At 38.7% G+C, this 24,123-nt stretch overlaps 1 protein-coding gene across 5 annotated transcripts in view; it reads left to right on the forward strand.

The window, feature by feature from the left end:
* HDAC9 (histone deacetylase 9) overlaps nt 1–24,123 on the forward strand; it is a 599,202-nt gene that overhangs the window by 287,616 nt on the left and 287,463 nt on the right. For all 5 annotated transcript variants that reach the window (XM_040260622.1, XM_040260619.1, XM_040260620.1 and 2 more), the window contains one exon: nt 13,877–14,010. In XM_040260622.1, the coding sequence (XP_040116556.1) occupies nt 13,877–14,010 (134 nt within the window). The remainder of the gene's footprint in view (nt 1–13,876; nt 14,011–24,123) is intronic.

Below are 24,123 nucleotides of genomic sequence, written 5' to 3' on the forward strand. Positions count from 1 at the left end.
GCCAAGTGGAATTCGGTGATACTGAATTTAATAGCAGATACATTTGGTTGACTTTTATCTTCCCCATCACCCAGTACCATTTAAGCTCTTCTTTCTCCCAGCACTAGGTTCCTTTACATAATCTGTGAAAATTCTTTCTTTATGCCACCAGTTTTTTTTTTAGTCAGTGTCTAATGAGAAGTAGAATTGTAGTGCCCGAACTAAAGCACTGTTTGTGAAAGCCATTACAAATAGTTAAAAGAATTTTTATTTTATTTTTTTTTTTTTAAAGAATTTTTAAATGGACATTTAGAGGGTGGCGCATCACAACAGAAAGTGAAATACATTTGAATGTTTAAGTGTGAGAATAGCAGAAGTGGCTTTTCCCCTATCTTTTTGTTTGTGTGTTTCTGCTTTTAATGAAGCTATGTTCCCAAGTTAGGCAAACTCTTGTTAATCCTTCAGGTTTTAGTTTACAGCTTACTTCCTTCAGGAAGCCTTGTTTGGCCAGCTAAATACAAATTAAATCAATTATGGTCCCTCATAACTGGATTTTTTTTCCCCTCAAAGATTGTAATTGATTTATTTTGGGGATTGTGTTAAAATGGGCTGTCCGTGTGGGAAGAGATTTTGTTTCCTCTTCTCTCTGACCCTAGTACTGCGGTACCTGACTAGCCCAAGGCGGGTGCTTGGTGTATATGCTTACTGTATAATAAATGAATATGCAAGTGAAACGAGAGTAAAGACACATAAATTACATGCAGCTATACAAAAAAAAAGGTTATTTGTATGTTAGATGAAATTTGGAGGTGACATTTATTTTTTTTAATTAAAAAATGTTCATTGGAAGCAATTTCATAAGTCTGAAAACTGTAAGGGGAGAATCACCTGTTACTCTATCACCAGAGAAAACCATAAATAAAATATGCATTTATTTCCAGTATTTTCCCTCTTCCATGTGCCTCTCTCTGACAGTGGAGGAAAGTTAAATGTTTGTGTTCATGTCTGCATGTGTGTGTACATCTGTAAATACATATGTGTGTTTGTGTGTGTCTGTGTTTTAAGACATCTCAGAGTAACTAATGTTACCACATGTATTAGAATGCAGAGATTAATTTCATTTGGGTAGATAAAAGTTACTGTCCTCATATATGTGCTTGAAATTTCTCCTAAAAAGTTACCCCAATGTTTGCCTATCTAATTCTCACTGAAGATGATAAGATAGCTATCTTTTTTTTATTTAGGAGACTAAATCAACTTGGTCACATATATATTGTATTATAAGTTATTTCTTATATAATAACATTTTTAAAATATATATTAATATATGTTCAGTTCAGTTTAGTCGCTCAGTCGTGTCCGACTCTTTGCGACCCCATGAATCACAGCATGCCAGGCCTCCCTGTCCATCACCAACTCCCGGAGTTCACTCAGATTCACGTCCATCGAGTCAGTGATGCCATCCAGCCATCTCATCCTCTGTCGTCCCCTTCTCCTCCTGCCCCCAATCCCTCCTAGCATCAAAGTCTTTTCCAATGAGTCAACTCGTCGCATGAGGTGGCCAAAGTACTGGAGTTTCAGCTTTAGCAGCAGTCCTTCCAAAGAAATCCCAGGGCTGATCTCCTTCAGAATGGACTGGGTAGATCTCCTTGCAGTCCAAAGGACTCTCAAGAGTCTTCTCCAACACCACAGTTCAGAAGCATCAATTCTTTGGCGCTCAGCTTTCTTCACAGTCCATCCATACATGACCACAGGAAAAACCATAGCCTTGACTAGACGGACCTTTCTTGGCAAAGTAATGTCTCTGCTTTTGAATATGCTATCTAGGTTGGTCATAACTTTTCTTCCAAGGAGTAAGCGTCTTTTAATTTCATGGCTGCAGTCACCATCTGCAGTGGTTTTGGAGCCCCCCAAAATAAAGTTTGACACCGTTTCCACTGTTTCCCCATCTATTTCCCATGAAGCGATGGGACCGGATGCCATGATCTTCGTTTTCTGAATGTTGAGCTTTAAGCCAACTTTTTCACTCTCCTCTTTCACTTTCATCAAGAGGCTTTTGAGTTCCTCTTCACTTTCTGCCATAAGGGTGGTGTCATCTGCATATCTGAGGTTATTGATATTTCTCCCGGCAATCTTGATTCCAGCTTGTGCTTCTTCCAGTCTATTGTTTCTCATGATGTACTCTGCATAGAAGTTAAATAAGCAGGGTGACAATATACAGCCTTGATGTACTCCTTTTCCTATTTGGAACCAGTCTTTTCTTCCATGTCCAGTTCTAACTAACTGTTGCTTCCTGACCTGCATACAGATTTCTCAAGAGGCAGGTCAGGTGGTCTGGTAATATATGTTAGTTATATGTATATATATCTTTTTTGAAGAAAAAATTTTTTGGCTTTTTCATACCCAAGAAAGTCATCCTACAACCCTCACACATACTTGACACAGATTTACTGGGACACATTTTTTTGTCTGAAAAATCTGGAAATGTGGTTAAATGCTCAAGCATTTAATATTCAAAAGGAGAGATCTAAGTTTAGCAATGAAGAGAAGTCTGGACCACCTTAGTATGTGTTCCTCTGTGGGCAGCCTGTTCATTCTTTTCTGGTGCCTCACAGTATATTTTCTTCATCATACTAATCCAAAATAAATCTAAAATAAAATCATTCTTATGAGCATTTGCAGTTACATACTCATGTACATGTCTCTTTCTATTATGGATAAATTTTTCAGTTATTCCAATTATTCTATTAATCTGATCCCCTGCTTAAGAACAATCACTGTCTATTCTTTAATCTCCTTACTTTCTGAACATATCTAAATTTTTATTTAATGGCATTGATCTGGTTTTTTATGTTGCCTCCAAAATAGACTTTAATTTTGCCACTGTTTTTTTAGTTCTCTTGCCATCCTCATTTACCTTATGCATCTTTTTACTCATTAATTTATCTTGGTCTCTCCTTTCAGCTCTTGGCTCCTATTTTATAGGACCAATGTTTTCTGACATTTGAGGATTTCCCCAAATTTCTAAAATCTTATTTTGAATCCTATAGTGAATCAAGTTCACTGAGCTAAGTAGTAGGAATTGTTTCCTTTATATTTCTGTAGCATATTCTCATAGGCCCAGTTTTTTGTTTTTGTTTTTTTCCTGCTCACTCAAACTTTAAAAAAGGTTTTTCGAGGTAGAGTTGATTTATAATGTTATGTTAGTTTATGGTGTAGAGCCAAGTGACTCAGTTATATGTTTTCTGACTTTTTTGTTAGAGTTTATTGTAAGATATGGAATCTTAGTTTTCTCTATTGTACAGTAGGACCTCATCTGTTTTATATATAGTAACTTGTATCCGATAATCCCAGATTCTTAATTTATCCCTCCTCCTATCTGTCCCCTTTGGTAATGATAAATTTGTTTTCTATGTCTATGACTGTGTTTCTGTTTTCTAAATAAGTTCATTTGTATCATTTTTTAGATTCCACATATAAGTGATACATATGATATTTGTCTTTGTCTGGCTTCAGCTAGTATGACAGTCTCTCAGTTCATCCATGTTGCTACAAATGGCATTATTTCCTTCCTCTTTTTTTTATGGCTGGGCAATAATTCCATGGTGTATATATACACTGTCTGTGTGTGTGCTCTGTGTGTCCCCGACTCTTAGCAGTCCATAGGCTGGCAGCCTGCCAGGCTTCTCTGTCCATGGAATTTTCCAAGCAAGAATTCTGGAGTTGGTTGCCATTTCCTACTTCAAGGGATCTTCCTGACCCAGGGATTGAACCTGCATCTCTTGCATTTCCTGCATAGGTAGTTGATTCTTTACCATTGTGCCACCTGGGAAGTCTATATATACAGTACATCTTCTTTATCCATTTATCTCTTGATGAACATTTAGATTGCTTCTATGTCTTGGCGATTATAAATAGCATGGCTATAGGTAAGAGAAACCCAAGTAAGATGGTAGGTGTTGCAAGAGGGCATCAGAGGGCAGACACACTGAAACCATACTCACAGAAAACTAGTCAATCTACTGACACTAGGACCACAGCCTTGTCTAACTCAATGAGACTAAGGCATGCCTGCGGGGCAACCCAAGACAGGTGGGTCATGGTGGAGAGGTCTAACAGAATGTGGTCCACTGGAGAAGGGAATGGCAAACCACTTCAGTATTCTTGCCTTGAGAACCCCATGAACAGTATGAGAAGGCAAAATGATAGGATAGCGAAAGAGGAACTCCCCAGGTCAGTAGGTGCCCAACACGCTACTGGAGATCAGTGGAGAAATAACTCCAGAAAGAATGAAGGGATGGAGCCAAAGCAAAAACAATACCCAGCTGTGGATGTGACTGGTGATAGAAGCAAGGTCTGATGCTGTAAAGAGCAATATTTCATAGGAACCTGGAATGTCAGGTCCATGGATCAAGGCAAATTGGAAGTGGTCAAACAAGAGATGGCAAGAGTGAACATTGACATTCTAGGAATCAGCGAACTAAAATGGACTGGAATGGGTGAATTTAATTCAGATGACCATTATATCTACTACTGTGGGCAGGAATCCCTCAGAAGAAATGGAGTAGCCATCATGGTCAACAAAAGAGTCTGAAATGCAGTACTTGGATGCAGTCTCAAAAATGACAGAATGATCTCTGTTCGTCTCCGAGGCAAACCATTCAGTATCATGGTAATCCAAGTCTATGCCCCAACCAGTATCACTGAAGAAGCTGAAGTTGAATGGTTCTATGAAGACCTACAAGACCTTTTAGAACTAACACCTAAAAAAGATGTCCTTTTCATTATAGGGGACTGGAATGCAAAAGTAGGAAGTCAAGAAACACCTGGAGCAACAGGCAAATTTGGCCTTGGAATGCAGAATGAAGCAGGGCAAAGACTAATAGGGTTTTGCCAAGAAAATGCACTGGTCATAGCAAACACCCTCTTCCAACAACACAAGAGAAGACTCTACACATGGACATCACCAGATGGTCAACACCGAAATCAGATTGATTATATTCTTTGCAGCCAAAGATGGAGAAGCTGTATACAGTCAACAAAAACAAGACCAGGAGCTGACTGTGGCTCAGATCATGAACTCCTTATTGCCAAATTCAGACTCAAATTGAAGAAAGTAGGGAAAACCGCTAGACCATTCAGGTATGACCTAAATCAAATCCGTTATGATTATACAGTGAAAGTGAGAAATAGATTTAACAGCCTAGATCTGATAGATAGAGTGCCTGATGAACTATGGAATGAGGTTCATGACATTGTACAGGAGACAGGGATCAAGACCATCCCCATGGAAAAGAAATGCAAAAAAGAAAAATGGCTGTCTGGGGAGGCCTTACAAATAGCTGTGAAAAGAAGAGAAGCGAAAAGCAAAGGAGAAAAGGAAAGATATAAGCATCTGAATGCGGAATTCCAAAGAATAGCAAGAAGAGATAAGAAAGCCTTCTTCAGCGATCAATGCAAAGAAATAGAGGAAAACAACAGAATGGGAAAGACTAGAGATCTCTTCAAGAAAATTGAAGATACCAAGGGAAGATTTCATGCAAAGATGGTCTCGCTCAAGGACAGAAATGGTCTGGACCTAACAGAAGCAGAAGATATTAAGAAGAGGTGGCAAGAATACACAGAAAAACCGTACAAAAAAGATCTTCATGACCCGGATAATCACGATGGTGTGATCACTCATCTAGAGCCAGACATCCTGGAATGTGAAGTCAAGTGGGCCTTAGAAAGCATCACTACAAACAAAGCTAGTGGAGGTGATGGAATTCCAGTTGAGCTATTTCAAATCCTGAAAGATGATGCTGTGAAAATGCTGCACTCAATATGCCAGCAAATTTGGAAAACTCAGCAGTGGCCACAGGACTGGAAAAGGTCAGTTTTCATTCCAATCCCAAAGAAAGGCAATGCCAAAGAATGCTCAAACTTCCACACAATTGCACTCACCTCACATGCTAGTAAAGTAATGCTCAAAATTCTCCAAGCCAGGCTTCAGCAATATGTGAACCATGAACTTCCAGATGTTCAAGCTGGTTTTAGAAAAGGCAGAGGAACCAGAGATCAAATTGCCAACATCCACTGGATCATGGAAAAAGCAAGAGAGTTCCAGAAAAACATTTATTTCTGCTTTATTGACTATGCCAAAGCCTTTGACTGTGTGGATCACAATAAACTGTAGAAAATTCTGAGAGAGATGGGAATACCAGACCACCAGACCTGCCTCTTGAGAAATCTGTATGCAGGTCAGGAAGCAACAGTTAGTTAGAACTGGACATGGAAAAACAGACTGGTTCCAAATAGGAAAAGGAGTACGTCAAGGCTGTATATTGTCACCCTGCTTATTTAACTTCTATGCAGAGTACATCATGAGAAACGCTGGGCTGGAAGAAGCACAAGCTGGAATCAAGATTGCTGGGAGAAATATCAATAACCTCAGATATGCAGATGACACCACCCTTATGGCAGAAAGTGAAGAGGAACTCAAAAGCCTCTTGATGAAAGTGAAAGAGGAGAGTGAAAAAGTTGGCTTAAAGCTCAACATTCAGAAAACAAAGATCATAGCATCTGGTCCCATCACTTCATGGGAAATAGACAGGGAAGCAGTGGAAACAGTGTCAGACTTTATTTTTGGGGGCTCCAAAACCACTGCAGATGGTGACTGCAGCCATGAAATTAAAAGACGCTTACTCCTTGGAAGGACAGTTATGACCAACCTAGATAGCATATTCAAAAGCAGAGACATTACTTTGCCGACTAAGGTCCGTCTAGTCAAGGCTGTGGTTTTTCCAGTAGTCATGTATGGATGTGAGAGTTGGACTGTGAAGAAGGCTGAGCACCAAAGAATTGATGCTTTTGAACTGTGGTGTTGGAGAAGACTCTTGAGAATCCCTTGGACTGCAAGGAGATCTACCCAGTCCATTCTGAAGGAGATCAGCCGTGGGATTTCTTTGGAAGGACTGCTGCTAAAGCTGAAACTCCAGTACTTTGGCCACCTCATGCGAAGAGTTGACTCATTGGAAAAAAAACTGATGCTGGGAGGGATTGGGGGCAGGAGGAGAAGGGGACGACAGAGGATGAGATGGCTGGATGGCATCACTGACTCGATGGGTGTGAGTCTGAGTGATCTCTGGGAGTTGGTGATGGATAGCGAGGCCTGGCGTGCTGCAATTCATGGGGTTGCAAAGAGTTAGACACGACTGAGCGACTGAACTGAACTCAACTGAACTGATGAACATTGGAGTGCATGCATGCTCAGTCACTCAGTTGTGCCCAACTCTTTGAAACCCCATGGACTGTAGCCCACCAGGCTCCTCTGTCCATGGGATTTCCCCGGGCAAGAATACTGGAGTGGGTTCTTGGGGTGCATGTATCTTTTCCTTTTCCATTTGGGGTGCATGTATCTTTTCAAAGTAAAGTTTTATCCAGATACATGGCTAGGAATGGAATTACTGGATCCTATGGTGACTCTTTTTAGTTTTTTAAGGAACCTCAACTTTTTTTTCATAGTAGCTGCAAAAATTTACATTCTCATTAATAGTATAGTAAGATTCTCTTTTCTCTCCACCCTCTCCAGGATCTATTGTTTGTAGGGTTTTGATGATGGCCATTCTGACTGATAGAAGGTAATACCTCTCTGTAGTTCTGGTTTGCAATTTTTTTTAGTTAGTGGTGTTGAGAATCTTTTCATATGCCTGTTGGGCATCTGGATGTCTCCTTTGTAGAAATGTCTGTTTAGGGGTTCAACCCATTTTTTTTTATTGTTTTTGTTGTTGTTGTTATTGAGCTGTATGTATATTTTGGAAATTATTCCCTTGTTGGTTGTATGGTTTGTAAATGTTTTTTGCTAGTCTGTAGGGTTTTTTTTTTTTTTTTAATGGTTTCCCTTGTGTTCACTCATTCTTGAAAGCTTGAATATAGAAACACCTTTCCAGATATTTACCAGCAAATATGTAGTGAATTGTGTTTGACTACACTTTTTGCCAACTTGCATACCACCTGAACCTTCTTCTCTGTTATATAGTGAATGGCAACACCTAATTTAATTCCCAGGTTCTAATAGACTTTCATATAGTGTAGTTAGAAGCCCTAGGGTGAAATTTCTTCCAGCCATTTCCTTTTTTTAGCTGCTGATGAAATGATTTACAGAAACAAACAAATCTCTAAGTCTAGAAAGTGCTCCTTGTGTACTCAGAGGTACAATTTAGCAAGTTTTAAACAATTATTTTTGTAAACTTCATTTGCTTGCTGAACAAATCAAGTTTTACACATTTTTTAAAATGTAGTATCTGGCACTTTAAGTGTTCCTGTTAAAAGATATTATAACAAATAATTCAGGTGTTATAATATAAAGAGTATAGTTATGGGGAAAATTAGGCAAGATAAACCTTATAAATAGAACTATAAACCTTATGGATAGATTTCTCTTATAGATGGAAAGTATAATAGCTGTTCTGGACATGATTTAGAGGTTATTAGAAATGACTCCTGCTTCAAAGTAACTCCTTCTATCCATTTTAGTAATCCCACCAATTGCAATCCATTTTTTAAAGGTTTTTTTTTTCTTTTTTAATTCTCAAGAGGTCATCTTTGACTCCTCAGCCCCATATTTTTTTTGTTTCCTTACCTACCATACAGAGTTTTAAACATACATGTCATATAACTGTCTTTGTGAATGCCTTACCTTTACTGCTAGGTCATAAGTTAAATGTAATAAATTAAAGTTTCTGATACCTGGATCATTGAGAGCATTCAGTGACTGTTTACTGAAACTGCATCCTTTAGGAAAGTTACTATATTATATATATGTGTGTTTGTATAGATATATTTACTGTACTTTAGCCCTTGGTTCAATCCTTTGGCCCTGCAAGATGTTTAGTATGTGTCATTGAGCAAATCCCTGGGAAGGTGTGGAACCTCAGGCATTAACCAGAAAAGCAATATGAAGTGGAATTTTAAGAAGCTGTGAGCAGGAGTTTTATGTTGAAGGATTCTGAACTCAGCTTTCCTACTAGACCAATGTGGACTCAGCCCCACAGTCATATTAGACTGAGCATAAACCTAAAGAAATGAATGCTTTCTATAACTAAAGAAACTATATGCAATGATTAAGGAAAGCCAAAGATGCTACGCTGTGTGCTTTACATACTTACCTCATTTAATAAAACTGAAAGCCATAGAAAGCACAAAGTCCAAGCTTATAAAAAAAATCAAAAAATTTTAAGAGATTTTTTTTTAGCAGAAAATAAACAACTAGGGTTTAAAATTCAGGTAAAGGTTTATGTTAAGACTCCTTTGTGTATTTTATTTATTTTCTCAAAACCTAGCTTTAACTCTTGTCCCATTGATTAAGAGACAGGTTGATCTGTCTTTAGACAGGCTAAAGGGTCAAAGAAAAGTGGAATTCGATGTGAATCCCAAAGAGAAGAGCAGACTTGTTTCTCACCCTATAAGTTTCTGTTTCTGAGGGGAAAAAAGGGGGAAAAAAAGATGAAAGAAATGGAGATGAAGGATGAGGTTAAGTCTCACCTTGCAGTCTACCTGTTAACACTTTATTGCTACGTCATTAAGATGAGTAGGTGGAGGTTTTGGGTTCCAGACTTTATTTATTTTCTCTTAAATTTGAATGTCTTTCCAAGAGCTCCTGGACTTTGTATTATAATCTCTAGATACTTGGCAATAATTTTCAGCTACCATAACCTGTTTCATATATATATATATATTTTGGCAGTGGCTGATGGAGACATTGTTGCTTTAAGAGAAATGATTACTATGGAGATGAAGTTAGATATGTCAAGAGATGAAATAGTGAAAAAAATAAGCAACCTAATGATTAGAGTCTCTATTCTTAAAGAATATGTTTTCAAAATGAGGGAAATGCTGTATTTTGTGTTTCCATGTTAATCATTAATATATCTTCTAGGCAGTACAAAACTGGTAGAAAATATGTTCAACAGTTCCTGTTATGTAATAGCAACTCATAAATACTTGATATATCTGAGTTGTGCAGACATGTCTAATGTATCATCATATTGTGAATGTTGCTTTTTATGCCTGCTTACTTTTTTTTTTTCCCCTGCCTTCCTATTTTCTCTCCTTTGGCTTTATTTAAATAAATTTATTCATCTTTTTTTGTGTAAAATTCCATGTATAAATATAATGAATATAATGAATGCTTGTGTTAGAGGCACCTTCCGGTAGGAAGATAAGATGTCCTTGTGGCTCAGATGGTGAAGAATTTGCCTGCAATGCAGGAGGCCCAGGTTTGATCCCTGGGTGGAGAAGATCCCCTAGAGAAGGGAATGGCAACCCACTCTAGTATTCTTGCCTGGAGAATTCCATGGACAGAGGAGCATGGTGGGCTACAGTTCATGGGGTCACAAAGAGCTGGACACAACTGAGCGGCTAACACTTTCACTTCACTTTCACCAGGAGGAAGATAAGGCATGTAGTACAAAGAAATTAGTCTATAAAAACTTAAGTAGTCCAATGAGGTCCACCAAGTAGGTTCAAGAAAGGTTTTTATAATGGATGAAAATATCTGACCTAGTTATTCCATCAATTCATTTATTCATGTTTTTCACTCATTTATTAAAATTATACTTGAGAATCTACTGTTTTTCCAACATATTTATAGACACTAAGAGTTCAGAGGTAAACAATATAACTCTAGTCTGTGTTGTACAGATAGTAAAGAAAATATCCAATTAACAAGATTATACACCAACTATAGAATTGTACTAAATGTTACAAAGAAGACCTAGAAGATGCTATGAGAACATATAGTTGGAGATCTAATTTAGAGATCACAAGTCATGCGAAGAGTTAACTCATTGGAAAAGACCCTGATGCTGGGAGGGATTGAGGGCAGGAGGAGAAGGGGGCGACAGAGGATGAGATGGCTGGATGGCGTCACCAACTCGATGCACATGAGTTTGGGTAGGCTGCAGGAGTTGGTGGTGGACAGGGAGGGCTGGCGTGCTGTGATTCATGGGGTCGCAAAGAGTCCGACATGACTGAGTGACTGAACTGAACTGAGGAATGCTTTATTGAGGAAGTGACATTGAAACAGTCTTGAAGAATGAGTAGGTATTAGCTGAGTTAAGGGGGCCAGAAAGCAGAATTTTTGGCATTGATGGAACAGCATGTATGAAGATCCCAAGGCACGTGTGATTTTGAGTCTTTTGAAAACTAGAAGGTAAAGTAAACCTTTGTGGAAGAAATAAAGATCAAGGCAGGGAAGTATGAGATGAAGCTGGAGAGGTGGAGACAGGCGTGTCTGTGCTGCCTTGAGAAATTTAACCTCATTTTGAAGTCACCAAAGGACTGAAGCAAAGGTAGCGACTCTCGTAAGTGGCAGATAGAGTAGAATGAAAGTCAGATAGCCATTACAGGGCTATCTCGAGTTCAGATTAAAGATAATAGTACCCTGGATTGTATGGTTTCAGCATTGGAGATAAGAGAGTGAGTATGCATCTTCCAGGGGAAGATAGACATTACTTATTGGTTTATTGGAGAGGGAGTGTCAAGAGGACAGTAAGATTTCTTACATGAGCAGTGGTGGTGATATCTTTCACTGAAATGAGAAACGGTATGTGAAGCTTAAGATTATGAGCTCAAATATTATATTCCTATTTTATGAAAACTAGGAGACATCCAAATGGAGATTTTAGATGGGCAATTTAGATGAGTGTTCAAGAGATCGGCCCTGAAGATGAAAATGTGAGAGTTGGGGGCATGTGGAGGGATTCTGAAGCCATTTGTGTCTTGAGAATCACTATTACACATCTAGAGGGCACCATGAGTCAGACAAAGATAAATACTGTATAAACTAAAGTCTGTATAGCCAGATCTGGAATCTAAGAAACAAAACAAAACTAAGTGACAGCATACTCAATTGTGTAGTTGCCAGAGGGAAGGGGGTTGGAGAGCTGGGCCAAATCAGTGAAGGGGATTAAGAGATACAGACCTCCAGTTATAAAATAAATAAACCATGGCAACGTAATAATAAGGTACAAGGGATATAGTAAAAGAATTGTAATAGGGACTTCCTTGGCGGTCCAGTGGTTAGGACTATGCTTGCCCTCCGGGGGGCACAGGTTTGATCCCTGATTGGAGAACTAGGGTCCCACATGCCGTGTGGTTTGGTCAAACAAAAAAATTGTAATAGCTTTGTATGGGCACAGATGTTTACTAGACTTATTGTGGTGATCATTTTGCAGTATATGAAAATGTCAAATCACTATGTAGTATACCTGGAATTAACGTAATATTGTATATGTCAGCTATATTTCAGTTAATAGGCAGAAGTGGATGTTACTTGGACCAGCGAAATAGTTTTTTCTTAGACATAATTTTTGCCACATGGTTTCAAAATACACATATCATTCTGCATGATTTTAATACACTCAGGGACACATATTTTCCCCTCTTGAATAACATCCCTCTAACACAATAATGTAAGGGAGAATAAAATGCATTAATTGAACCTACTTTATAACACTAATTGCTTGTACTTATCTGTTCTTGAATAGATATTTAGAAAGTTATTATAATGGACTCTTCTGCATTCTATGCCCCCAGAGAATGTATTTTGATGGTAATTTATTGGAATATTTCATTGATTAAATAATTTCTTACCTCAGGCAATTTTGTAAATAACATGTTTTCCCCCCAAGGAATTGGGTTAAGGGTAGAACTTTTTTTATAATAATTATCATCTAATTTGTTGCTTTAGAGAGCCCTACTTTGTATATGCCTAACGGTTCATTTCATCAAATGTGTATGAAATCTTTCACATCAAAGGCTCTGAAACATGAAATGTGTTAACTCATGATAATTTAAACACAGAATTTGTTGTGTCTGTGTGATTTCTACTAAAGATATTGCTACTGACTTATTTTTTTAAAGAAACACTTCAAATGTTCCACAATATTATTAAACCAATACAGAATTGTAAAGTAAAATAAAAATAAATAAATAAATAAATAATAATTAGAAAAAAGAAAAAAAGAAAAACTATCAGTTCAGTTCAGTCACTCAGTTGTGTCCAACTCTTTGCAACCCCATGAATTGCAGCACACCAGGCCTCCCTGTCCATCACCAACTCCCGGAGTTCACTCAAACTCACGTCCTTCGAGTTGGTGATGCCTTCCAGCCATCTCATCCTCTGTCGTCCCCTTCTTCTCCTACCCCCAATCCCTCCCAGCATGAGTCTTTTCCAATGAGTCAACTCTTGGCATGAGGTGGCCAAAGTACTGGAGTTTCAGCTTTAGCATCATTAAAAACTATAGTATCTGTATTACTTACAGATTGACATAAATTGTGAGAGAAACATAGTAAGCAGAAAAGAAACTCTTTCTGCACAACTTTGAAGGAATTAATAAGCATATGAATAGGCAAGTAGTTGGAAACTTTCAGTTTGTTACAGATGTAACATGACCTAAACTATGGCAAGACTTGCTTGTGAAATAAAGTCACACTTTAAAGAACTCATTTTGTGGATTCACTGATAAAATTGAAACCTCTGCTGAATTGAATTATCTGTCTAAAAATACTCCATAGTGATTTAAGATACTGGTAAAATTGCAGTATTTTTTTTTTAACCTGCAGTTTCTCAAATATCATCACCTTTTTTTACTTTACAGATGTACTTAGTAAGCCTAGGGTCTGATACTGACTAATTCATGCATTGACTATTTTTTGCATATATATCCAGACCCATAGAACTAAATAGTTCTTATGTGCTTCCAGGAAATTTGTGGATATGTATTATTTCTCTATTTGTATTATTTCTCTATTATTTCTAAATTTATTTGGAAAAGAGTGCCTTTTTTTGAGTGATCATATTGTCATGTAACTTGTGCCATTACTCATCTTGTGTTGTGTTTTCTTTGTCCTAAAGGAATTGCCTATGATCCTTTGATGCTGAAACACCAGTGCATTTGTGGCAATTCCACCACCCACCCTGAGCATGCTGGACGAATACAGAGCATCTGGTCACGGCTGCAAGAAACTGGGCTGCTAAATAAATGTGAGGTAATCCTGAATTGGCCACACTCTTTTACTTACTTAAATAAATCATGTAAAGAGGCCAGTATTCATTTGGGTCGTTGTAGAAAAATGTTAACTCTGTAGCACAAACATCATGATTGATGAACCGTCATGGACACCAGTAACATATAACCTGACCCTGGGCTGGACACACAGTGGGGACTCAGTCTGTGTTGACAGGCTGAGCAGCTGCCTGATGTGTGTGCCATTACTGTAGGGTGTTTTGGTTTTTTTGTACACACGGAACTATTCTTGTTACCAGTAGGTATCGTTTATTGAGTTAATTTTCTGAGAAGCTCTTCACAAACAGGGGCTACATAGTTGTTATTTCTTACTGTAAGCAATCCTCTGAACCCACATATATGCCAATTTCGCCTCATGGAAATGGAATAGTTTTAAAAGATTAACTGTCTCTTAAAAGTTTTAAAAGATTACCAGAAAGAGTCACTTCTTTTTAATTGGTATTTAGATTCATTTCTGTAGATTCTTGTATTATTTTTTATTTAGAAAATTCTGGCTTATTGAGGCTTTTAAAAGTTAAAAGTGAAAATGATATCAGGTCAGAAAGGCTCCCTTTGTCAAATTTGTAAAATATGTAACAACCAGCAGTTGGTTGATTTGGCTGCTATAAATGTCCATTGTTGCTTAAGATCTAGTAACAGTCTATATTTGAGTCTAAACTTTTTTAAAAGAAAAATATCCTCTATGTGTTATTTTACATTACCTTAGCATTTATTGATCAAAAGCACTTTTTCCTGCATCTATATTAGATTCCAGATGTGTTCGAGGGACTAGAATTATGGAATTTCACTAGACAAACGTCCCTATTCTTATAGTCTGAACAGTTGACATATTACTATTTGGTTCCTACCTATTATTATTTGGTTCCTTTGCCCTTCTCTATAAGAGCAATGAAGGAACTCTAGTTCTCACCAATTTGGGAAACATGTAAGTGGATAATATTTTGACCATAGTTATGTCATGAGGAAATTAATAACATTGAAACCATGTTAAATTCACTATTCTTAAAACAGTGAATAGTGATAAAGACAGTCTCTTGTGACTACTTTTGAATTAATTGATTTTAACACCTGAAAATGTGGTCAAGAAAATTCTATTCAAAGCCAATTTACTTTAAAGTGAACCTGTAAAATATTTCAGTGGAAATAAAGATGTCAAAGTCAAGTACACTTGACTCTACTTGATAACGAGCATTAGTTCTGTCTGATCTTTTTTCTCTTCAGAGTGGCAAAAATAACTGACTTTGAAAGATGCAAAGTCATTCATTCATTCAATGTGTTTGGTTCTAAGAATAAATTCTTTTCTTTATTGATTTTTTTTCTTTTGGAGATGAACTATGTATCTTCTCTTACAGGGGAATTAAGTGGGCATTTTCTTTACATCAACACAGATAATGTTGATAGGTCATTAAGCAGTCTCCATATTGTGAATGAACATGCCAGAGTAGTGTATACAGATTTAGTTTCACAAGTTTTATTATATGTTGGTAATAGAATTATCAAATACCCTTCATATTTAGAGTTCTGCTTTTGAGAAAGTGTATCCTTTACCTAGAAACTCAGAAGTGAAAGAATTTCAGCTAGATTTATTTCTATGGTTCTTTCTTGAGTGAAAGTCTATTATTCATATTTTGCCAGTAGCACCCATGTTATGTGGCAGAAAGCTTCATATTCTTTGGTAAATTTTAGAGTTACATCATTGTTTTTGATAATGCAGGTTGGAAGCCAGATCACTCTATTAGAATCTGCACACTCCGATATGAAGCTGGTGAAATAAACCATCAAGGAGACTTCTTTGTAGTAGATTGGCCTTAACGGATATTTATTCATGAGAGCGTTCCTGTCTCACCTTTGCATCTAGTACAGATGTCTTCTAGCTTGGCAGTCTCTCTGTGCTTTTGTAAGCTGAGGCATTGCTATTTACATTTTGTCACTTTTCAGTCTTTGTTATATCCTGAAGCCTAGCCTCAACCACTCCAAATAAGCAGTGCCTAATCACAGCTTCAGTGTACTGTTAGGCTGTGGCATTCCTTCAGTCTTTTACCTGAAGGAACACTGTTTATAAAAGCAGCAAAGTACAGAAGTAAATGGGATGTAATATGATTCATACTGGTCTTAAAATTTTAGAAGTTTGTTATCTGTTTCTGATGAGTCTTTTTTTTTTTTCCAGTTCCTGGTACATCACATTCTTTTGGTCTTGTATTATTTGAAACCATGAAGTTCAACTTATACAGCAGCACTAACTGATGTGTGTCAGACCCAAGATGAAATATTAGAAGGACTGTGACTCTTTGTGACCCCATGAACTGTACAGTCCATGGAATTCTCCAGGCCAGAATACTGGAGTGGGTGGCCTTTCCCTTCTCCAAGTAATCTTCCCCACCCAGGGATCAAACCTAGGTCTACCACATTGCAGAGAGATTCTTTACCAGCTGAGCTATAAGGGAAGTCCAGAGACTGTATGGTTGACAAAAATGAGTGGGTCTATTCCAGTTCAGTCAGCTGAATAAGTGTCTCTCTAGCAAATAATCAACGGCTTTCCTGGGGGCTCAGTGGTAAAGAATCTGCCTGCCAATACAGGACTCAGGTTCAATCCCTGAGTTCAATCCCTTCCTGGGTCGAGAAGACCCCCTGGAAGTTGCCTAGGAAATCCTGTGGACAGAGGAGACTGGCAGGCTACAGTCCATGCTGTCAGATACACCAAGCATGTGGGCACGCAGCATACTAGCAAACAATCATGCAGTTAACAAATAATGTACTTGAAAGCCCAGACCAGCAGACTGCCTTTTAATGAAGACCAAGCACAGAAGTCGGATCCAAAATTCAATAATGCAAACAGAAGCCCCTTTTCCTAACATAGTTGAAGAGCAGTTTGTCAGGTATTCGCTTTCTGAAGTGATGCAGTTGTTGCCCATGTGTATTTATTTGCTCCTGTGTTATGAAAATATCTATGACTTGAACTGATCCAAACCAAAATGTGCAGTGGAATTTCTAAAGCCATTAAAAACCCATTACTAACTTTAAAACACCTAGGAGTTTAATATTCCTTTGGCTTGTGTGAATAACGAGAAGTATTCAAAGTGGAATTTTAAAAATGATTATTAAGTAAAATAATGTAGCCTTTCTCTAGAGACTTTCATATATAGCAGTAACAAAAGGGATAATACATACAACCAAAAGAAACGTGACTTATTTTTTCTTCCTCATTGTTTCTATCAGAAGTTGGGGGGAGGAAAAAGGGAACATACAGAGGTTGTTCTAGGCTATTTTAGCTCACTTGGAAATAGTAGAATCTATTTCCTTAGGCAGTACTCTCCCCAGTAAATGCAGCTGAAATAATTGATGCATGTTTGTTGTGGATTTTCTTTTGAAGATTTTGATTTGACAAGTTAATTATAATATACCCATTTTTAAATATATTACTTGCAAAGATGCTAGCCTTTCCCTCTAAATTATTTTGAAAATGTCAATGCTGTGTGCTGGGCAACCCCAAGCAGACATACAACAAACCTTGTAGCGATTCAGCAAAACTTATTACACTCGGTTTCTGAAAAACCAGGAGAAAAGCACACTGTAATTGGCAAGTGCTTGGATCCACGTGCGCATGCTAAGTTGCTTCAGTCATGTCTGACTCTGCGACCCCATGGACTGTGGCCTGCCAGATTCCTCTGTCCCTGGGATTCTCTAGGCAAGAATACTGGAGTGGGTTGCCGTTTCCTCCTCCAAGGGATCTTCGTGACTTAGGGATCGAACCCATATCTCTTATGTCTCCTGCATTGGTAAGCCAGTTCTTTTACCACTTGCACCACCCTGGAAGCCTGGTTGGATCTGTTGTGGGTACAGTATCTGGTTGAAGAGGCAGGAAGTTTCCTATATTAACAAGCTTCCTAGTTAGTGTTTATGAGGCTTCTAAAGCGATCAAGGCCAATGACACTGTCTTTCTTTTTTAACATATGTTTATTTGTCTGCACTGACTCTTAATTGCAGTATGTAGGATCTTTAGTTGTGGCACATGGAATCTAGTTCTCTGACTAGGGATTAAACCTGGGACCCTTGCATTGAGTGTGTGGAGTCTTAGCCACTAAGCTACCAGGGAAGTCCCAACAATTAGAAGTGTCTTCTAATTAGACGTTACTTATTAACTCCAATAAGTTAACCATGAAACCTGACATTGTGAGCCACGTGGCAGAGCAGTTCTCCTGGGTTCCCTTACCCTCCTGCTCTCCACCCGGGTGCCCTTTCCCAATAAAATCTCTTGCTTTGTCAGCACATGTGTCTCCTCGGACAGTTCACTTCCAAGTGTTAGACAAGAGCCCAGTTTGGGTCCTGGAAGGGGTCTCCCTTCCTGCAACAAATGGCGACTCTGATGGGACTCCTCTTCACTGAGACTGACATTCTGACCACTTGGGGTACTCAGGGGCCAGCTTACCTGCCAATGGACCAGACCCAGCAGCTGCAACTGGGACCCTTTTGTCCCTGGTCTCCTCCTGACGTGGACAACTGGCCAGAGTGCCCCGACCGGTAAGGAACAAGAGACTTTATTGACCCCTCTCCCGTTCCCTCTCTCTTTCCTCTCCTTAACCCTTCCTATCCTTCCCTGTTTTTCTAGTCCCCCGGTCCTGGACGCAGGAATCTGGTCGAAGGGCTCTCAGCCTGAGCTGAGGATTGGAGACTGATCACCTCCTCTTGGCAGAGAACTCAAATTCTGGTTATGGTCTGGTCTGATTTCTGGTAGGGCCGAGTTCCGGTCCTTCCTTCTCTGGAGGCCCAGGGAAAAGCCCCATAATGCCTGGGTATCTGTAGGTGGCCGGAGACGTCTGTAAGGCCACCCCTTTTGCGCCCCCTCTCCCGCCTCCTCCCCCTTCTTCTTTCAACCTGGCTTCCTTTCCTCCCTTGAAATCTTTGATGTTAGTACTTCAATCTGAAGTTCTGTGTCTCTCTAGGAGGTTTTCTGAGAGACTGTATTCTTGTATTTAAGGGCTTCCCTGGTGGCGCAGAGGTTATACTGTCAGCCTGCAATGTGGGAGACCTGGGTTCGATCCCTGGGTCGGGAAGATCCCCTGGAGAAGTAAATGGCAACCCACTCCAGTATTCTTGCCTGGAGAATTCCATGGAAGGAGGAGCTTGGTGGGCTACAGTCCACAGGTCGCAAAGAGTCGGACCCGACTGAGCTACTTCACTTTCACTTATTAACTCCAAGAGAAGTTAGGTTCTATCTTGAGTGTTAATGAATATTTATAGCCCAAGGACATAAGGAAAATCAGGCCTTTCTAAGTTGTTTAGGTAGGACTAAGAGGAATTTAAAATCCAGATCTATTCCTTGGTTGTGTCTAAATCATACATTCCTGAGAGTGAAAACTGTTGTGTCCGGGATGCCAGGGGTTTGAGAACTGGCCCTGGTGTGTAGGCCACTGCTCTCTCCTTAGTAGTGTGGACAAATTCATCTCTTCGTTGTGAAAAACAAGAACTTAGTTGTCTCAAAAGAGATAAAGTTTCTTAGATTTTACAGAAAAAGATATAGTAGAATAGAAATATAACACACTAGCTGGGTCAGTATATTGTTTCTCAGTATCCTGATAGCAGTTTGCCATCTTTTAGCATTTTCCTGCCGGGTTTGTGTAGCCACCCACAGTTATTGGGTGAAATTGACAGAGCACTGGGGACGTAGAGCTGAGCATGAGGAGAATCCTGTGGCTAGGTAAGTGGCATTTGTTGAGTGGTTTTAGGGATGCTTAAATGTTAGCTTATATCAGAATCACCTGAGAGAATGTTGAGATACGGACTGTTGGACTCCAGCCCCAGAGTTTCAGAATCAGCAGGAGTGCGGTGCTACTGGAGTGGGCAGTTCAGAATTTGTATTTCTTCAGTGTGTCTGTGCAATCCTGATATTGCTGATCTGGGTACCACACTTTGAGAACAGTGATCTATCCCTTCAGCCATCTTTATCAAGAATTTTTATTTCCCAGGCTCCTGTGTTTGGAGCTGGAGATAGAATACTGAGTAAATATAACCCATGTCTCAAGGCTGTTTCAGTGTGGTGAGATCATCAGACGGTAATCAAATGATCACACAAATAAATATGTCACTGCACACTCTCAAGGGGTTTCGAGTCACTAGTGGTATGCTACAGTAATTTTAAAGACTCGTCAATTGAGCTTTGGGAAGGAATAAAAGGAGAAAGGCTGTGGTCAGCTCTCTCTATGATCCTGACAACATCAGAGAGGCCCTTTGAGCGAGAGATAGAGGAGGAAACGTTATATATTAGAGAACAAAGGAGCAAGTATATCAGACCTTAAGATGAGCTTGCCCTCCATCAAACTGTATTCAAGTTCCTTTATCAACTAGGGTTATAATTTCACTGGGACAGAAGGTAGGGAGTCTCAATTGCTCTGACATACAGAGCAAACACACTTTCCCAAGCCAATGAAGTAGTCAATTTTGCAATTAAAGTGTACATGATAGAATAGTTGGCAATCTGAAAACATTAAAAGAGCTTGTTTATTTTTAAGTGATAGTCTGATCCACAAATCAAACTTATGTATTGTTTCATTTATCAAGGTAGAAAATTAATCAGAATGGATTCCTTCAAAGCTATTGTTCAGCATTAGAGTTGACCTTAGTCCTGCCATTAATTATCTGTGTACTTTTGTCGAATCAGTTAACCTTAGTGATCTTTGGTTTTCCCATGTGTAAGATGAGGGTGTTAGGATATTAGCTAGGATCTCTTCCAGTTCTAATAACACTTGAAACTAGATGGCTGAGAAATTAATTTGGAACATAGCACTTTCTTTGGTTGCGGGTAGAAAAAAATTTTAGTAAACTTTTTGCTTTTAGTTTGTAAGCTATCATGTAAATTGACTGTGCTTACAGTACTGATTGGCAGCCAGAGAAAACATGAGTCCTCATTATATTAGATTACAGTGGTTACGTGGGTTTACTTCTTTTGGCATGACGTGGCACTGTTTTTTAAAAATTGAGGTAGTGAGTAGTCCCTCATACCACTACCATTTAATTTATTTCCCCCGTTGAATCATTCATACTGAGTTTAGTGATTCTGTTGGAAGTGAAAATCCAAACCAGCAGCTTTCTTGTCACCATAAGAAACAGATCTGGTGGGGTCATTTGGTATCTTCTTTGGGTTTAAGTTCTTTGACTAGGTAGCCAGCTCTCTGGAGCATGTGTGCCCCTGAAGAAAAGGATGTGCTCTTCTGTGCTGAAGAAACTGCAGGAGTTGATCCATCATCTGTTAGAAATGCACTTGCAGTTGTTTTTTCAGAAGTGCTCATGACTCTCAGCCCCACCAAGCCACCCACAGACATTTGCTTGCTCTCACATTTGTTTTGAGAATAATAACATTTTATAATGCTTTTGTTGGATTGCACATTATGTGAAATTTGCATTGCCTCTTTGTGATTCCTATTGAATAACTTTGTTTTGCTTAATTCATAAGTAAAAACCGTAAGCAACATACTGTGCTGAAATGCTTAACTCCTTTATTCAACTGCCAACACGAAGTAATTACAAAACAATTCTGGGACACAGAGCCATGCTACTGTTGCCCCTTCTGGGATTTCTCAGCAGTTCTAATGAGAAAAGTGGAGAGCAGGTTTAGTGTAAAATCTTAATATGCCAAGGAGCTCAGGGATAACGTCTCCAGCACATTTTCCTGCACACAGAAGTGATTTTTTAAAATACCTTTTGTAAATCACAGTGAAGAAATTGAATACTCTTTTGAGAAACAATTTTGAAATGTGCATATTTTCTGACTTCAAGGTTACAAAGCACTAAACCCTGCAAGTTAATGGAAATTCAATTAAACGTTTGTTTTATAGAGTAATCTAACTAGATGGCAGCATATAACAGCTTACTGTTTTGTTTAGTTTGAAAAAAAAAAAAGTGTGTATTTGTGTCTTAGAATCTAACCACAAAGCAATAAGAAACTCAAACAGGGAATCTTGTGAATAGTCTCTAAAGGATATGGTGGTTATGGAAAGAAGTACATATGATTTAGATGTGGTGAGTAAACCAAGGTGTCATGACTCTGAGAAATATTTACAGAACCCAGTAGAGTATAGACCCTGGCAGATAAATAACACTAAAAACTACTTGTGCAAACCATAATCAGAATTAAGATGATTTGGAATTTTGATTCTGCAAAAAATGGGGAAGAATTAGTGTGGAGAACAACCAATAAAAAGAAGTAAGACAGGCTGCCTTCTGAGTCCATTTGGAAAGTGATAAGGATTTTTTTTTTAAACAGGAGCATTAAAATTTATTAGCAAAACCTGACTAGTTACATGGTTTTGAACCATCTAAAAATTGGAGTGCTAAAGTAGCAATATTTATGGTGACAGATTTATTTCATACATAATTATTGTTTTAAAAAATCAATGCTTTAACATAAATCAATAAAATGTTCAGTGTTTGAAAAATAATTATAACATAGGATATTCAATTGCATAAAAATTGTGAAAATTGAACCAGTTACACTGAGGCATAATGTTCTTTCTTATTTTCTAATGAAAATAAGTGGACATATTTCATATTAATGAAACGAGTAGACATAAAACTGAAAAAAAATACATAGTACATATGCTTTTTACCACCCAGACATTTGTTATTGAATGGGCTTGCTGTTTTCTAAAGTATGTTTGAAATTGTTCTATGCCATGAAATATTTTTAAATAGATTGTAAAGAGTGAATCAAGCAGTATTACATGGAAGTAGATGGCACTTGTCATTTTGAAGGTCATGTAAACTTTTTTTTAACTTCCCAACCTTCTCTCTGCTAACCATTAATTTTAACAACTCCATAGTCCCAAATGTTGGTTAGTATAGGGTCAGTATCTTGAATTTGCTTATAAGCAGGAAGAATGGACAGCTCCCTCTAACATGAGATTCTTGACTTAGGTTGCCCATTAAAATCCCCTAGGTGGTTCTAAGTTCCTAGATGCCTAGGTTGTAACCTGACAAGAGTTAACCAGGAACTCTGAAGGTATGATCCCAGACATTCAGTTCAATTCAGTTCAGTTCAGTTGCTCAGTTGTGTCCGACTCTTTGCAACCCCATGAATCGCAGCACACCAGGCCTCCCTGTACATCACCAACTCCCAGAGTTCACTCAGACTCGTGTCCATCGAGTCAGTGATGCCATCTCATCCTCTGTCGTCCCCTTCTCCTTCTGCCCCCAATCCCTCCCAGCGTCAGAGTTTTTTCCAATGAGTCAACTCTTCGCATGAGGTGGCCAAAGTACTGGAGTTTCAGCTTTAGCAGCAGTCCTTCCAAAGAAATCCCAGGGCTGATCTCCTTCAGAATGGACTGGTTGGATCTCCTTGCAGTCCAAAGGACTCTCAAGAGTCTTCTCCAACACCACAGTTCAAAAGCATCAATTCTTTGGCACTCAGCTTTCTTCACAGTCTAACTCTCACATCCATACATGACCACAGGAAAAGCCATAGCCTTGACTAGATGGACCTTTGTTGGCAATGTTAACAAATGTCTCTGCTTTTGAATATGCTATCTAGGTTGGTCATAACTTTCCTTCCAAGGAGTAAGTGTCTTTTAATTTCATGGCTGCAGTCACCATCTGCAGTGATTTTGGAGCCCCCCCCAAAATAAAGTCTGACACTGTTTCCACTGTTTCCCCTTCTATTTGCCATGAAGTGATGGGACCGGATGCTATGATCTTCATTTTCTGGATGTTGAGCTTTAAGCCAACTTTTTCACTCTCCACTTTCATTTTCATCAAGAGGCTTTTTAATTCCTCTTCACTTTTTGCCATAATGGTGGTGTCATCCGCATATCTGAGGTTATTGATATTTCTCCTGGCAATCTTGATTCCAGCTTGTGCTTCTTCCAGCCCAGCGTTTCTCATGATGTACTCTGCATATAAGTTAAATAAGCAGGATGACAGTATACAGCCTTGACGTGCTCCTTTTCCTATTTGGAACCAGTCTGTTGTTCCATGTCCAGTTCTAACGATTGCTTCCTGACCTGCATATAGGTTTCTCAAGAGGCAGGTCAGGTGGTCTGGTATTCCCATCTCTTTCAGAATTGTCCACAGTTTATTGTGATCCACA

Source organism: Oryx dammah, unplaced genomic scaffold (genome assembly GCF_014754425.2).
Source record: "Oryx dammah isolate SB20612 unplaced genomic scaffold, SCBI_Odam_1.1 HiC_scaffold_18, whole genome shotgun sequence".
NCBI lineage: Eukaryota > Metazoa > Chordata > Mammalia > Artiodactyla > Bovidae > Oryx > Oryx dammah.